The 16,519-nt window shown below is 34.0% G+C and overlaps 1 protein-coding gene across 2 annotated transcripts in view; it reads left to right on the top strand.

Annotated features, from left to right (window-relative positions):
• Positions 1-16,519, top strand: part of FSTL5 (follistatin like 5) — a 334,169-nt gene that overhangs the window by 166,031 nt on the left and 151,619 nt on the right. For both annotated transcript variants that reach the window (XM_075091052.1, XM_075091051.1), the window contains exon 5: positions 9,923-10,119. In XM_075091052.1, coding sequence (XP_074947153.1) covers positions 9,923-10,119 — 197 coding nt within the window. The remainder of the gene's footprint in view (positions 1-9,922; positions 10,120-16,519) is intronic.

The raw sequence follows: 16,519 nt of genomic DNA, 5'->3' as shown, positions 1-16,519 counted from the left end.
ATTGCAAAAGGTTGAATGTAACAACTTTGCAATTAACACCAAAAGCCAACTGTGCTAAAGCTGAAACAAAGGAAGTAGTGGGAATATGCAACGGAGGGGGAGAAATAGAAATGCAGCGACAGAACTGTCCTTTCTAACTGTAGTGCTGTTTCAGTTAGGCTTAAACCAGACTTGAGACCTCACCTTCATAAACCTGTGAATACTCTGCATCTCTGAGAAGCACTTGGGAAAAGGAAGATTGTGACTTAATTAAGTCATTTGATCTCTTTTAGTAATTTTTTTTTCTTTCAAATAAGAGAGAGCCCTCTGACACATGCTTTCCGAGAAGCAAAAGCAGAACTCTACATAGATTTATGGCTAAGCTTACATCCCATAAGTATTTCTCTGCTGGATTTTGTATACTTTTTAATATATTTTTTTAAGGTAAGCCTATAGCATTTCATAGCTTTCATAGTATCACTCTAGATACTGCAAGTCAAAAATTGTTTAAGTCCTGTGGGAAGAAACGTAACAGCAGTGGTTGGGTTAACTCCACTAGAGAGGAAAATAAAATACTGCAGTAAACTCCTGCCTCAGCCTTCATTTTTAAGCAAAGCCTGCTTTTGGGGCACACTGCTCTTATCTTTTTCTCTCTCAGCTTTTCTTTTAAAAAGGTAGGAAGGACAAGGAAGTCCAGATTATCGTCTTATTAATGTTGTATATGAATTTTTACTTATAAAATTTAAGGTTTTTTTTTAATATATGGGACAAATTGAAAAACTGATCTGAAACCTTTAGCTGGATACAAAAAAAAAAAAAACAACACCAAAAAATCAGGGAATAGGTAATGTCTTCAGCACATGTTGGGAAAAGAAGAACATACCCAAAATATTATGATATATTTGGAAAATGTGGGCATATTTGTTAAATATGCCCACATTTCCATCTCTTAATTTTTATGGTAGAAGACCCTGAGGTAAGAATCTGAGATATCAAGAAATTTTGAAAAGTGATATAACTAGTTGAAATCAGTGTGGATTTATTATTTGTTTGAAAGCAGGTTCAGTCCTGTAGAAGGGTTTTGCATTTGCCGGTTACATACTAACTGCATACAGAGTTTGTGATGCTAACATGTAGTCCAAACAGTCTGTACATTCAGTGTTTTTTCAGCTGTGGAAAATGATGTTTTGATCATTACTGTCGACCTGCTGTAGCCCTCGAATGTCATCTTGAAGGTAAAAGTTTATATGACCTATTTTCTTCTGTCAAGAGGTTTGTGATATGTTAACCACTCTGCATTAACAAGTAAAAGTTCCCACCACCACTACACCAAATGCTGATTTTGGTGCTTTTCTTAATTTCCTAGTTACTTTCTGGATTAATCTTTCTCGCACCATATAACATTTGTTATAAGTAACCCTGAAAAAAACCCCACAACAAACACCAACAAATGAAACCAAAGCCCACCAACAAAAAATTGAATACTATTACCTGTTTTTCTATTTTCTTAATGCAAATTTGATTCAGCCTTTAATGGTATTCAACCTAAGTGGTATATCTATAAGGATAATCGGAATACTTTATCTGAACTATTAATTGTTTAAGCACTGAAAAGCTATTTAAATATGTCACCAGATAAGGCCGGACACCAGACTTGTGTAGATTCATGTAATTAAGTAAAATTATGACTTCTGTCTTATGATTTCTAGTTTTGAAAGATCAGAATGGTTTAAGAGCATTTTAACCAGTAATATTTGAGGAAAGGACAGTATTATTCCTATTTACAAGGCAGAAATAAGGCTTTGAAAAGCTAGCTTCAATTCTATTTTATATGCCAGCTATGGTAATCACTTTGAAGTATTTGCCTAAGGACAATGGCAGATACAACATTAGAATTTTGTATTTGTGTCCCTGCCTCTGGATAGTAGGGTGTTTAGGTATGTGGGAGGAATTTTTGTACATATATTGCATAAAAATAGACAACACTGTATTGAAAGTTCATTGAAAATTCTGCTAGTTAAACCTCTTCACGCTTCACTAAACTTATTTACACAGAAGAACTGAAGAACTGTAGTTTTTGACACCTAAGTATCTACCTTTGAGAGTAATGCTGGATTTAAATTTAGATAATTATATGGAAGTCATTGGAAAGTATGGATACTACAAAATAAGACATAAAGCAGCCCATCTGCTGATTGAGTGCTGTATAAATTTACTAAAAAGATTCGCCAAGATTTGCACCCCTAAACTCTTGTTTTAAAAAAAATTATAGAAAGTTCTCACCTTTTATTTATAACATAGATGCAACACAGAAAAGTTTTTATGTTTATCCCTGTTTATCCAGGATTTTTTATTGAAAAATACTAGTTTTGAGTGTGAGGCTCTTCTCTCCACCCCCTTCAACCTCTGGACCATAGGTCTATATACAAATGAGATTGCAATTCCAGAGCTTCAGTGAGGAGAGCAGAGAATAAGGGTTAAAAACTGTTGAGCTCTAGATTTGGAAAATAAGAGTAAGATATTGTGACATGATATCTGAAACTGAAGTTTCTTTTGGATAAACCTAAGCAATTTTGGTGGTTTAAAATGTTCCTTTATCTGTTAGGGCTACAAGTAAGATTACAGCTTTCATGCTTCAACTATGGAGACTGGCTCTTGAAGAATAGCTGAATGGATAAAGACCAAGTTGTCTCTCATGTTATGTCTGAAATTGAATTGATGTAAGACCATATCTGTAATGACTTCTTCATCCTGCTTATGGGGGTGTATATGTGCACATGAACGTGTACGTGCGTATCTGTAATGGTTTATATATGTGTGTGTATGTATATGTATGCTATCTTGGATTAATTTCTCTTTTTTTTTTTTTTATTCTGTGGAATATAATTAGTAATTTTGCAGTGAATTGTTTTGGTTAATTAGATTATTCTGAATATGTTCCAAATGCATGTAGAAGATTAGCAGTAGGCTTGTTGCTTATCAGGTCTATTCCATTTCCAAAAATCATGTTTATATCAGTTTTGGAATACTTAAAACTGTTCATATGCAGTATGGTCCACTGAAAACTAGTTGCCACTTTTAGGAGATATGAAGTCATTTTAATTTTGAAGGAAAAATGGCTTTGTGGAAACCATTTGTGCTATATAGATACAACTCAACTCAAAATCATAAAATATCTCAGAATCCCATTGTATCTCCGCAGCTGATGACTTTTGTTGAGACAGATGCGCAATGAGTAGTAACGATTCAACAGCTCTTGGACATAAGAGTTATTCCTGCTCTGTAGATACATATGCTAAGGCAAGGAAAGATTAAAATACCTGTATTGACCATGAAAATGGTGAAAGAACTAAGAATCAAAATAAGATGGTTTGTCTTTATTGCATTTTTAAAATTGTACGTTCCTTCTTTCCTTCTCTATGTATACCAGTATTTCTCCAAGAACTATGTAATACAAAATCTGAGATCTGAATTTGGATTTAAGGAGTGACTCCTAAACTATTATCTTAGCTGGTTCTTTAATATTTTTTTCTGCGGGTTTTAAAACTAATGTGTATATTCAGTTGGCTGGTTTTCATAAATAACTAGTTAGTTTTGATATATATTTCTCCTACAAATTAAGTAAAATTTAAATTGTCAAATACAACTTTTTCCTGTATTATGGGCAAATGTAGTCTATTCAATACCATCTAGGAGGACAATAGCACTGATCTAACTTTCAGCCGTTTCCGAGGTAACGGAGATACAAGAGATACAGCTGCAAAACTGTTGTACCAAACTGAAAGAAACATTCAAGTGTTTCCACTTTTCTACTATTTTTGAGTTGGAATTAAGTAAACCGTATGACTATCATCATTTCAGAAATTACAAGGTATAGGACCAGAGAATGACACTTCCATTGGTGTGTTTGTTTTGTCACTTTTAGGTTTCTGCACCCCTTCTAGGATTGCATAGATGATGTCGGAAAACTTGTAAAATAAATCATAGCAGAGGTTTTTGTTTTGTTTTGTGGGTTTTTTTTGTTTGACAAAATCAGCTGTATCGTAGAATTAGTGCTTTCCATGAATGAAACATGCTATTGCTTTCTAGTAATTTTTCAGAAATTAACTATTTATTTGTGTAGGAAGCCTACTTCACAAATTACAAAAAAAACCTAGGAAAATGAATTAGATAAGTAAATTATGCACAATGTGTAGGTTACTCTTTTGTGTATGTAGATAATTATATAAAATTAAGTAGGTCTTTTTGGAAGTAATGTAGTATATTCCCAGTAGTTTGTCTTTCTCAATTGTATTAAGCATAAATTACTTTTCGTCACTAAAAGGTCATACTTAATCCCCATTTACCAGTTGTGTGTCACTGAGACAACTGTTTCACAAGTAATGATTACTGAATTAGAACACAAATAAAGCAACTCTTGAGTTTTTCTCTGTGCTGCTACTCCAGCCTGGGAGAAGTCTCCTGTAAACACAGCCTCATTCTTGTAACTTAAACATCTGCTTCACATTTCCTCCAATATTACAGTAAAAGGCAGTCATGACAATGAGATAAGAGCGTGATTTGTTAATGAAACTCTGCATTATGTTGACTAGCAGTGTCTCATTGTTGCCTGGCTATCCCCTTATCCGTCAGTTGCATCCATCGATCATGTTTGTCCGTATGTTCAAGTCTACAGAGTCTTTGGTGTAAAGACTACTTTGAATTATATATGAAATGAAAATGTTTTAATGTAGTATAGCTGTGTAAATCTGTTTTACCACAACTGTAATTAGCTTAGATCATATACTGAAGGTTCATCTGTCACCAGCCTAAAATCTGTTGTTGGAATGCATAGTAAGATTTAAAAGGTGGGTGTTAGATCAAAATATAATAATCCTATTACAACAGATTGCTTTGCTGAACATAATGAAAACTAAAGCAGTAATAGGAAAAAATGGATATAGACTTTGGGGTGCAATTGCTATACAGTGTTCAGGCTCTTTTTGAAGAGTGTTAATTGCCTGCACTTATATAAGTGTACGTACTGTAAGTAGCAGACAATACTTTTCTCCCTATTCTCTCTTTTTATTTTCTGCAGTTAAAAAAAAAAAAAATCACTTTCATCTCACCAGTTTCTTTAACAACTTAAATATTGTTTGCAAGTGACAGCTACTTTTACTTTTATGCTTACTTTTATTTATAATAGCTAAGAACATCACCTTGCTTTTATCACAAAAATGAAAGTTTTATATTCTCAATCAGTATGATAAGGCAGGAGAACAGGAAGGGAAGCCACGCACTCATGTGCAGCATGTACCTTATGTCTACCCAGACCCCTGAACATCTACAGTCTTCCCAAGGTTTATCAAACGGATACGTTACACTGTGTCTGAAGGAAAAATAGTTCAGATTATTTTTGCATTATTTATGGTCTCTCATGAGCAATCACCTAAGAGACCCCAAACTCTAGGGTAACAGAAACCAAAGCATTTATTTGTAATGGTTTTCTTATAAGTTAATTTTAAAATACTGTAGGGTACTGCCAATAAGCTTAAATGCCCGAGTATTGTCCTCCCCCCTTTTTATGCAAACCGTGTGCTCATGTGCGACCAATTTGACATCCTTTTCAGATAAAGGGATAGGGAAATACTACTTCCATACTACAGAGAACTGTGGCACAGTGTGATTGCAGGGAGTATGACGCTACTGTTGACAAAGGTGTCTTTTATGTGGGTCAGACTACCCTATTTTAGATAAGTGAGAAACAAAATAGCATCTGTTTTAAACTATAAATGATGGCCAACACAGATTTTTCCAAAAGGTGTTAGCAGTATTTTCGTCATGAGGACTAGCTTTCAAACAAGTTACTGAAGCACTAAAAGATTCAGTCTGGGCTCTAGCAAACATAAAAACCACGCACTAGAAGCTGATGAACTATCATGGCTGGGACGGTAATTCAGTCAGGTTGATCTGTAGTGTGAACAGGTACACACTGAGAGCAAATTACAGCTATTACCTTAGAGACATGGTACAAAAACCCCATAAAGAGGAATAGGCTTTAAAAGCATTGTTGAGTATAAAATAATCATCTGCTGAAGATGGGTTGTAGAGACATGAGGTTGCTTTGTGAACTTATTCGCATGTTATTTGCAGCTGGTTTTCAACAGACTGCCATTGTGATTAATGTTTGTGTCTTTAATAATCCAAAAAGTAGCTCTTTTATATAGTGTCATCTTTCCTTAATTCTATTTTCATTAATATTGAAGAAACATTAATATTTTCTGTTAGTAATTAATACAACATACTGATAAGTTTGAGCTACTTTTCAGGTTAAAAATATTTCCAAAGCATATCACAGGAACAGGAGAAATAAAAATGAAAAGTAATCTTAGTGGTCTACATGACAGATTTTAGCAACATTCTGTCAGGAAATTATGTCCTTTTGTTGGTGAGGTAATATAAACCATATATATGCTAATGCAATGTAATTTAAGATAATTTGTTGTCAGTGATGTAGTAGCTTTACTGGGCTCAGGGTGTAACTAAAAGTTGAATAGCCTTTATTCTTAATTTATGAATGAAGTTCTACTGGAAGCTGTCAAACTTGTGGTATTAGCAGTCTCTCAGATAACTTTGTATTAGGCAACACTTATGTAGTGTAATAAAAAGAATAGCACAGATGTTTTTCCCTTCTGGAAAAACGATAAAATAATTTATAAACATGTAATATATAAGTGCTTTTATATGACTATTATGCTAGTTTCAGAAGTTTGTGCTATGCAATGAGAAGTGTGCAAAAAAAAAAAAGCTGTAGAAAATATATTGTCTGTATTCTTTCTTCTCTCTCTGAATAGGTGTAGTGAGAGCATACATTAGTTCATCATTCCTTAAGCTTTAGATCTAAAGTGAGTGTCTAAAGTGCTTTAAAATGTCTTTATTGGACTGTGATTGAACTGCCTTTAAAACTGTTTTCTATAAACTCTGTTCTGAGTTAAAAGTAGGAAAAGCAACTAATTATTACAATACTTTTCATGATCATGTGATACATAATTTTTTTTCCTCTAACTTTACACAACTTTATGTAATCTCTCGTGGAAATCTTTGTACAACCCATGCAAAAGTTGTCCATATTAAATAAATAATCTTTAATATTCTAATGAACATTAACATCACTATTGTTTTTGTAGAGGTGAGAAGCTATATTCGGTTCTTGACTGATCATTAAAGGGAGAAACATTGGCCTGTGCCTCAAATAAAGAAAAAATTTTCAGTGTGACCTTTTTGTTCATTTTCCATTTCTTTTCCTAACTCAAACCTGTAGAGACTTATCAAAGATACTGTGATAAATCCAGGTATTCACAGATGTTAAGTAAACTGCTTTACTTATGTCGTATATCTTTAAGGTGGAAATATCTCTTTGCAGGTTTAGAATTGCATAATGAGAACTATTTGATCAAAAATAATTTACAGGGCATAAAATCTGGAGGTGGTAACTAGGTCTGAGCAGTATAGTATCTAAGAAATAGGATTTGTGTTTCCACCCCCGGCCAGGAGTATAAGGTAAAATGGCGTTAGACTTCAGCTGAACCAGAATAAAGCCAAACTCTCTCTGAGGATACCGCAGCCAAAAAGTTATCTGGGGGAGGCAAAGATGATACTTGTTTTCCTGACCCAGTCTTTGGACTTCACCCAAATGAATTAGAGTATGTTAAAGTTAAGGGCTTTCTTCCCTTCCCACCACCTGGAGCTTGCATCCATTCAGATGGAAAGATTTGCTCACCGCAGCTCCAGAATGGCTAAGGAATGTTCCCCTACTGAGTATTTCTGTATTAGACCCCTCAAAAGGAGTCACATAAAACTTGACCCTTACCAATTGTGTGGCTTCACTCTCCATGCCTCTGGCAGGTAAGGACAAATATGCAAATACATGTAATTAAGTGTGTCAGTTTGTGCTGGTTTTGGCTAGGATAGAGTTAATTTTATTCACTGTAGCTGGTATAGTGTGTTTTGGACTTGCTATGGGAATAGCGTTCATGGCTCATTGATGTTTTAATTGTTGGTAAGTAGTGGCTAAGTGATGCTAGGTAGTGCCTACACTAGTCAAGTACTCTTCCAGCTTCCCATGCTCTGCCAGGGGCACAAGAAGGCAGGAGGGGAGGGGGCACAGCCAGGACAGCTGACCCCAACTGACCAAAGGGATATTCCATACCATGTGACATCATGCTCAGCATATAAAGCTGGGGAAGAAGGAGGAAGGGGGGGGATGTTTGGAGTGATGGCGTTTGTCTTCCCAAGTAACCCTTACACGTGATGGAGCCCTGCTTTCCTGGAGATGGCTGAACACCTGCCTGACACTGGGAAGTGATGAATTAATTCCTTGTTTTGCTTTACTTGCATGCATGACTTTTGCTTTTCCTTTCATTATATTATTACTGTTGTTATTACTATTACTCTTTTGCTTTACCTGTTGAACTGTCTTTATCTCAACACAGGAGTTTTCTCACTTTTACTCCTCTGATTGTCTCCCCTACCCCGCCGGGGGAGACTGAGCGAATGGCTGCGTGGGGCTTAAGTGCCGGCTGGGTCTAAACCACAGCACAGTTAAATATAGCTTGCTTTTGTTTCTTTTACTTCAGTTGGGATTTCCAGGTAGCTACATAACAGGCAGTGGCTTTTAGAAGGAAAAAAAAAAAGAATGGTAGAGTGGTTTTGACTCCTAAAAACATTTTGTCTACTTCCACAATTTAACTTCTGTTGTAGAAGTCCTCTTCTAGATCTGAGTCTCACTAAGCTAGTGAGAAGCATTTAGGAACTTTTTCTCTCTCTACCTTATGAAGTGGTGATGGAGTTGTACATAGTGTTACAGTCACAATAATAATGATTATATACTGTTAAATGTACCAAAATATCAAACTCCAGTCTCATACATGTATATTAATGTGAGGTAAATAATTGTTCATCATTAATCCCTGTATCTTCGTTGTAGCATCTAAAAAGAATGGAACGTGGCTTTCTTTGCTAATCAGGTTATTGCTCTGGCCTTGAATTTGCTGCTTGAAGTTAACTTAAGAAGTAGCTAAGTGTAAATATATGTTTGCAACAAATACATGGTATTTTGCTGGCCCGCAATTACATTTCTCATCTTATTAAAAACTTTTGAAATACTAAGGTTACCTTAATAAAAACAGAAACTTCCAAACTGATTCTCTGTTTAATTTAAAATATACAGCAACTGATGGAATGCTAGATGTATACTATATTGTGCCTTGCTTTAGAATAAGTAGTGATTGTAATAACTCTAAGTAGGACATTTGCTGTAGCAATTTACGCTTTATAGAAGGCTTGATAATGAATAAACTAGATCTTGTCAAAGATCTCCTTTCTCTTCCAGAGAAGGCAATCCCACCTTCTCTCATTCAAGTAGGTTTGGTATGTCTGGTAAACGAGAAGGTAGAGCTAGCTTGTGGGTATTCAAATGTAATTTCTACTTTCTGAAGTAAAATATTATTATTAAATATATATTCTTCAAAATGCACCATTTTTTATCATATTTGCAGGTTTTACTGCATATATTACATGCAGTATTCACTCTTTGAATGTTTATACAAAATGCTTTACCAAAGGTAACATTTTAAAAAATCTTCAGATGTACCTTTCCAGAATGATCTAAATGAAAGTAGTAGAGGCTTGGAGGCGGTTAAAACTTCCCTTAGTTTCCATACACAGAACATTTTGTCTACAGAAACTATCTAGAAGTGCAGGAAGTTTTTGGCCTTAATCTGAAGACCAGACAAGGAAACTATATGGATCAAACTACTACAGGATAAATTCCTTGCCTCATAGAGCAACCCTGTTGGTATTATTATAAGAAGTTAATACTCCTTGCTTTTCCTTTTTTTTTTTTCTCATTTACTTTTGAACTCTTAATGCGAAATCAAAATAATCTTGTGTATTTTCTTTTCAGGGGATAAATGCAAACCTACTGAATACACCAAATTGAAAAACATGTTACTGGATCTACAAAACCAGAGATACTTTGCACAATCAAAAGATAAAACCCTTGATGAGAAAATGGCTTTAAAGAAACTTCTTGTAGATCAAATGTTTAATTATTTTGATTCAGACAACAATGGACTTGTGGATACTAATGAATTATCGCAGGTAAGAATCAGGTTTTGTTTCCAGTAGCACAGTAGCTATTCAGTTGTCTTTGTCAGGACCTACACACATGGAATACTATGTCTTAGGATGCTTTCACTTTAGAAAATATATGAGTCTTTGAGGTGGGAGATTTCATTGAAGAATTTTGGAAAAGCGGAATTATTCAGAAATTCTGCAATGATTATTCAGGAATTTGAATTCAATGCTTTGGGGTATACCTTAGGAGGTTAAAACACTATAGTTTGCTGTCACCATGAGTATTTTTATTATCCACAGCATGCTACCTTAAATTCAATTGTATAAATGTGTTTTAGAAGTTGAAAACGATTAAAGTGATATTTTAAAACACTGCTGCAATACTAAATAAGTATTATTGCTTTATACAAGTTAGGGCTAGACAAGTATAGAAGTAATCTTGGAAAGAGAGTTCATGGTAGTCTCTAAACAGCAAACTTTATCTAATTACAGATCTAAACCAATTGCTTTGGCAGGCATGGTAGCTTTAAATAAATAAATAAAAGTAGCTTTAAATAAAGGTAGCTTTAATCTACATCAGAAGGGTTAATTCAAAGTGTGTTATTATGGCAAATGTGCTTTGATTTACTAGATAAGGTAGTAGTCCATGCGTGAGAGAACTAATAATGGCAGAGCTATGTTAATGACTCTAATACTAGGCAGCCACTTAAAAATTCAGGAAAAGTAAGATTTGTTAGATGCGACTGTTGATGATTATCCTATGGTTTAAGTTGTGTGGCAGTGTTAAGAAATATTTACAAGTGAATATGTAATACCTAAGGTGTTAGGCTGGAGTTATAATTTCCATACAGTTAACTTCTCAAGTCTTAGTGGCAACTCCAGGACCAAAGTCTGCATGCAAATGTAGGTATCATTTAAAATAATAATACATTATCTGTTTTAAAAAACAATTCTAAAGTATTTTCTGTACTTCATAAGACTGGGCTTTCCTGCTGTATTTTAGACTCTTTCAGAACTTATGCTTTCAAGTCAATTTGGTGCCTGTATATATTTTACAAATAATACTTTTTATGTGAACATACTATATGAATACATAACATACATAGGAGTCACAGAGATAGATTTGCAAATTATATTTAATGCCTATAGATATATATCACTAATACCTGAAACAGTGTAATACTGATTAGTGTATTGGTTTGCAGTCTAAAGAAACTGAATTTGAAATCCATCTTTATTTTACCACTCGAAAATAGCTTGACTTTGTTGCCATAGCCATCATGTAATTACTGGAAAATAGTGGAATACTTTCGCCACTACAAATCCATTATTTAATTGTCAGTGAATCATGGCTTTTTCATTAAAGGAACAGGACTAAAGTACTAGTGCTGAAGGTCAGCATCAAAAATATTTTGCAGAATTTCCAGGTGTGTATAATGAAACAATTCTTTATTCAGTTGCTACTCATATACTTTTCCTCTTTCCTTTGTTTCTTTGTGTCAAACATAGTTTAAAAAAAAAAAAAATTCCGTTATGGTGTTTTCAAACTTTCTGTATGTACTTTTCCCACATACTTTTTTTTCCTATGAAAATGGATTTATAATGGCAACTGTGAAGTAATGCTTTTTCATAAGTATGGAAACAGGTCAAACAGCCTTAAAAACCAAACACAGTGCTCCATGTTTTTGCTAAAATTCATTTTGGAAACGTCAATTTATTTAATCTAAAGAATTATGTAAAATAAGTTCATTGTTAGCACTGTGTAGTTTGCTATTGTATGTTTTGCGAGACACACAATGGACTAACCTGTTGCCCTCAGAATAGCTCTTTAGTCAGTTTGAACAGATAAGGAAAAAAAAAGCTATACCTATTCCTCATGAAGCTTTCTTGATAGCAGAAGCTTCAGCTGAGAACCTTTGTCTCTCTTTCACATGACAAAATGAAACACTGAATCACCTTTGTGAAACACAGAATAGTGAATGGCTTTGCAGTTAAGAGCCCAGCTCCTGTATAACCTCAGTTTGTGTAAATCTTTGTTTTCATCTGATGGAGGAAGATTTTAGCCTGCATATTTACTGAAAACAAACCAGGTATATGAGTTAGTTCTCTCTGACGACTTAAAACAAGATGACAAATTAAAAAAACTCTTCAGAGCAATATCTTCGGATGAAATTCCTTGCTTCTCAGAGCATTATCTTTGATTATTGAAGACCTGATGCTTTTTTTTCATCCTCCTGTGGTTCAGCCCTGCGAATGTTTTTTGTTCTTGTTGAACATAAAAGCTTGATAAATCATGATTGTTTTGCAAAGTGGGATAAGACTCTTGCTCTCTTCTGCCCTTAGTGCATATGATAGTTATCAGTATTTCTAAAAGTTGGAATTGCTGTAGTAGGAGAAAAGAAACAGAAAGGCCTCGTCTTGAATACACTATCTAGAGGGTATTGAATCATAATGTGAGAGAGGTCCCTGCCACTGAGGGAATGCTGGGCTCATTAACCTTCTTGAGAATGTGACTATTGAGGGGGAAGGAGGGGTGGTGGTGGAAGAATGTTAGGAAGGTCTTTGAACTTCCCCAGGGCTGAATGGGGCACTTCATTCTACTCTTGAAAATGTTCTCAGGGTTAGGAGAATTTTTCTCAGTTGTGCTTGCAAAACAGCCAAAATTTTGAAATCTGCAGACCTGACATAAATAATAGTGCATTTTAAATTTAATCCTATTAAAGGAATATGAGAAATAACATGTTTGTTGTAGAAAACAGCAAGGACTCCTGAAGTTAATTTATGTTCACATGAATATTGAACTTCAGTTTTTAGTGCATCTTAAATTTTTACATCTCTTCAATCTTGCTGTGCAATGAGTACAATCATGTTCTTGTATTACACTTTATTATCTTGTAGGCATCTATATAGTCATCCTACCTAATGTAAAATTGAAATGAATCAGTTGGAGATTGGAAATCGTGACAGCAACACTCCAATATTTATTGATGTATTTTGGATCAGAAATTGTAAGGTTTTTGCATTTGCATCCCAATGCAAGAAAAACAAATACTCCTCTCCAGAAAAAGCAAAAATAGTGCTTTTTATTAAAAAAGCTATTTCAAATAGAAAGTTTAAAAAAATGTTTCAAGTATTATAACAATAAATTAAAAATTGGCGGGCTATTTTCTTCTTTTATTTGAATCTAGGTATAATTTTTTCATGGCTTTGTAGTCTAATACAGAATTACAGTTGAAAAATAATTACAAGTGTAAATGTCAGGCAAGGCAGTCTGCAATGAAGATAGAAAAGCAGTGGGATTATGTAGCTCCATGCAAACTAAGCTGAACGTATTTTTTCCCATATAAATTCTTCTCTGACTTCACTGCTGAGCCTAACTCATTCAATGTTCCAGTTTCCAAATCCTATATTGGCAAGTCAGATGTGGCTTGATTTTGAAAGGATTTACTGATGAAGTTAACCTTTTAGATGACTCCCTTTTTGAGAGGTAGGTATTAATCAGAAAGAGTATCTACCCTTCCAAAAGGGTGGGCTATGAAATAGGCAGAATTTTAATCACCTTCATCTAACGTAAATGCAATATATATCTGAAACATTTCTAGTAAAGTGGGGTGGTTCCTCGAAAGGTTTGTTTTGTTTTTAAAGCACTTTGAAAGAATTTAAATGAATCCAGAATAAAGGAACATAATTGATTCTTCTGGCTATCTATGAATATTCAGTTGTTAACAGACTTGCTTGTTTATCTATTGTTTTTTATCTTATGCAAAAACAAACTGGAATTTAATACAAAGTTATAAATGGAATGTCAGTGTTTCTATCACTGTAGACTGCTTGATTACTCTATATTGTTGTTGCTGTATAGAAGAGAGAAAACATCAAAAGTATTATGGGAGACATAGGAATAAAATGTGTTTTTTCTGTGATGAATGTGGTTATCCCTGCATGATGAAATTGCCATTTTATAAACAGTGAGCCTTTTCTGGTTACCATCAGTGAAAGACGCATAAACTCTAAGAATACTTCATCTTGCTCAACAGTGAAATTCAAGTTGTTCTGTGTGTGAAAGTGAAAAAAATCTGTACTTGATTAGACTTAGAGCAGCGTTCCTTCTATTTATTTTTTATACTAGTGAGCTAAGAAAGCAAAATTTTATAGAAAAGGGAAGTTACATAGTCTGAAAGCAAGTTGAATATATAATAATAATAAATTTTTCTCTCCCTGCTTTTTAATTATCTATTTTCTGGAGTCAAAGAAAGAATTTAGCATCCTTATCTATGAACTAGTATCTGTAATTTCAAATGCCTGGATATATTTCTGTTATTTACCAGGTTAACATAGGACAAATGAAAAAACATTACATTTCTACAAAAACTCATCCTTATATCTGCATCTTATGTTGATGTTCTCTCAGTGTAACTTTGTTACTGTTAGTGAGACCAAACAAAAACAGTTAAGAAACAGCCAAATGAACCACTCACTTTCAGGAAACTGTACTAAGTTCATAGTTGTTTCAAGGAATGATAAGTTGAAATATGTGAAGTTATGGGAACTGCTATAAGATTAAATATGCCATTTTCGCATAGCAGTTTAATTTGCTTCAATTACAGGTGACATCGTAAATACAGATTTCTTATGTGTAATGAACCTTTGAATAGTGTTATATATCCATGTGTGTCTGTAGATAAATACACGTGGTTGGGATGTGGGTGTTGTTATGTATATATACCATCTTTACATAAAGCATCAATTCAAATGTTCTAATGTAAAGCATTCTAAAAAAGAAACAAATTTTAAGTAGGGAATTAAGCACTATAGTCTTTATGGCTACATGTAGGCATGCGTACTTTTCTGTAAATCTCAGGAATATGCCATACCTTAGAAGAATACACTCCCTGTAGATGAGTAGAGCTGTATCTATAAATGGCTTAGTTAATATATAGTATCTTAAAAAAATGTAATCTGAAAGAATTATACATTTAATGAATTTGTTTAATACAGCACTTAATTGCTGCTAAATGTATAGGTAAAATAACATTTTAATTAGTTTCTTCCTGTTTATTTTTTAAGTTTTTTTTTTTCTCAGATTTGCTTCAATCACTGTCAGTTATTACATTTGGTAACAAACTGTTGCTTGTTTGTGAATTGAACGGATGTGTGTCCTTTTTTTATGCAATGACATGGCCTGAATTATGGTTCCATCTTTTCCTTCAAAGATTAAGATTCCTCAACTGTGTTCCCTATGGTGTGCCACTGAGATCTGAAAGAAAAAATTAACTTCTGGTTTTATTTCTGTGTTAATGATGATAATGTTGCACTTTGATGCCAGCTGATGGCACTTGTTTGCACAGCTACAGCTTATGTCAGTTGCACCTTTTCTGTCAGCATTATCAGCTCAAACTCTGATCAAAATAATTTGTGGAGCCCTGAACTTGAAATTTTTGCCTTTATCACTTTTGATTTTGCATCTTAGGAGTGGTACTACTATGTGTTGTATGGAGGACTTGGAACTGAGAGAAGGGATAATAAGCCTATCTCCTCTTTTTTTAATTTTTAATCAACTTTGGTGTTTCCTACACATAGCATAGGTAGAAGTATACTTTGCCTGTTAACATGGAGTTCTATTTATTTTCTGCCTATTAATTAGGTATACCTTATTATTTAGGTTGTATTATCTGTCTTTACTATCACTAATCTAAGAAAAACAGAACATACTCTCTATTCAGTCCTAGATTCAAAATAAAAACAAGAATCCTACATGAAAAAAGAAAAGATAATTTTTTTAGGGATTAGTAGTGAGATATAGTTTACAAACACTGTGGTCATAGTGCTAAACCCTAACATCTCGAACTGTGTTTGCTGCCTTCACTTTTATCAAGTAGAAGCACTTCCCATTATTTTTCTTGCATAATGGATCATTCAGTTACTCTGCTGGATTAGAATTTAGTTATTTAGCTACTGGAATGGCATGTAAAGAAAAAAAAAAAGGCTATGAATAGCTTCTAGAATTATATTAATTTTACCCTATATCTAGGTATTAGATTAATACCCTTGTGTATATATTTATAGCATGTGAATATTTATACCTGGGTTGACAGCTTGAAGTCTAACTGCTAGATCATCTTGCAGCTATGAATCTCTCAGTTTCTGGCTAGGAAGAAAGTCCCAGCATAAAGTCTGAGATGAAATATTTTTAAACAAGACCTTAGACACCCAGTTGTGTGGGCACAATCTAGTCATTGACTAATGCAAAATATAGAAAAAATCAGTTTCTGAAGCTGGGGTTACCTAGAGTATTCTTTCCTCTAGCCGCTGATATTGAAGTTAGGCCAAGCAGTTATGCTTCTTCAGTTACTTCTGTCTGGTTCAATGATTCTTAAATTCTGCCTATGAAAGAGTGTCCTTTTGAACAACAACAAGTTGTGAT

Source organism: Phalacrocorax aristotelis, chromosome 4, assembly GCF_949628215.1.
Source record: "Phalacrocorax aristotelis chromosome 4, bGulAri2.1, whole genome shotgun sequence".
NCBI classification, from domain to species: Eukaryota; Metazoa; Chordata; class Aves; order Suliformes; family Phalacrocoracidae; genus Phalacrocorax; species Phalacrocorax aristotelis.
The sequence above is the reverse complement of the archived record's forward strand: the minus strand, read 5'-3'. Positions and strand labels throughout refer to the sequence as shown.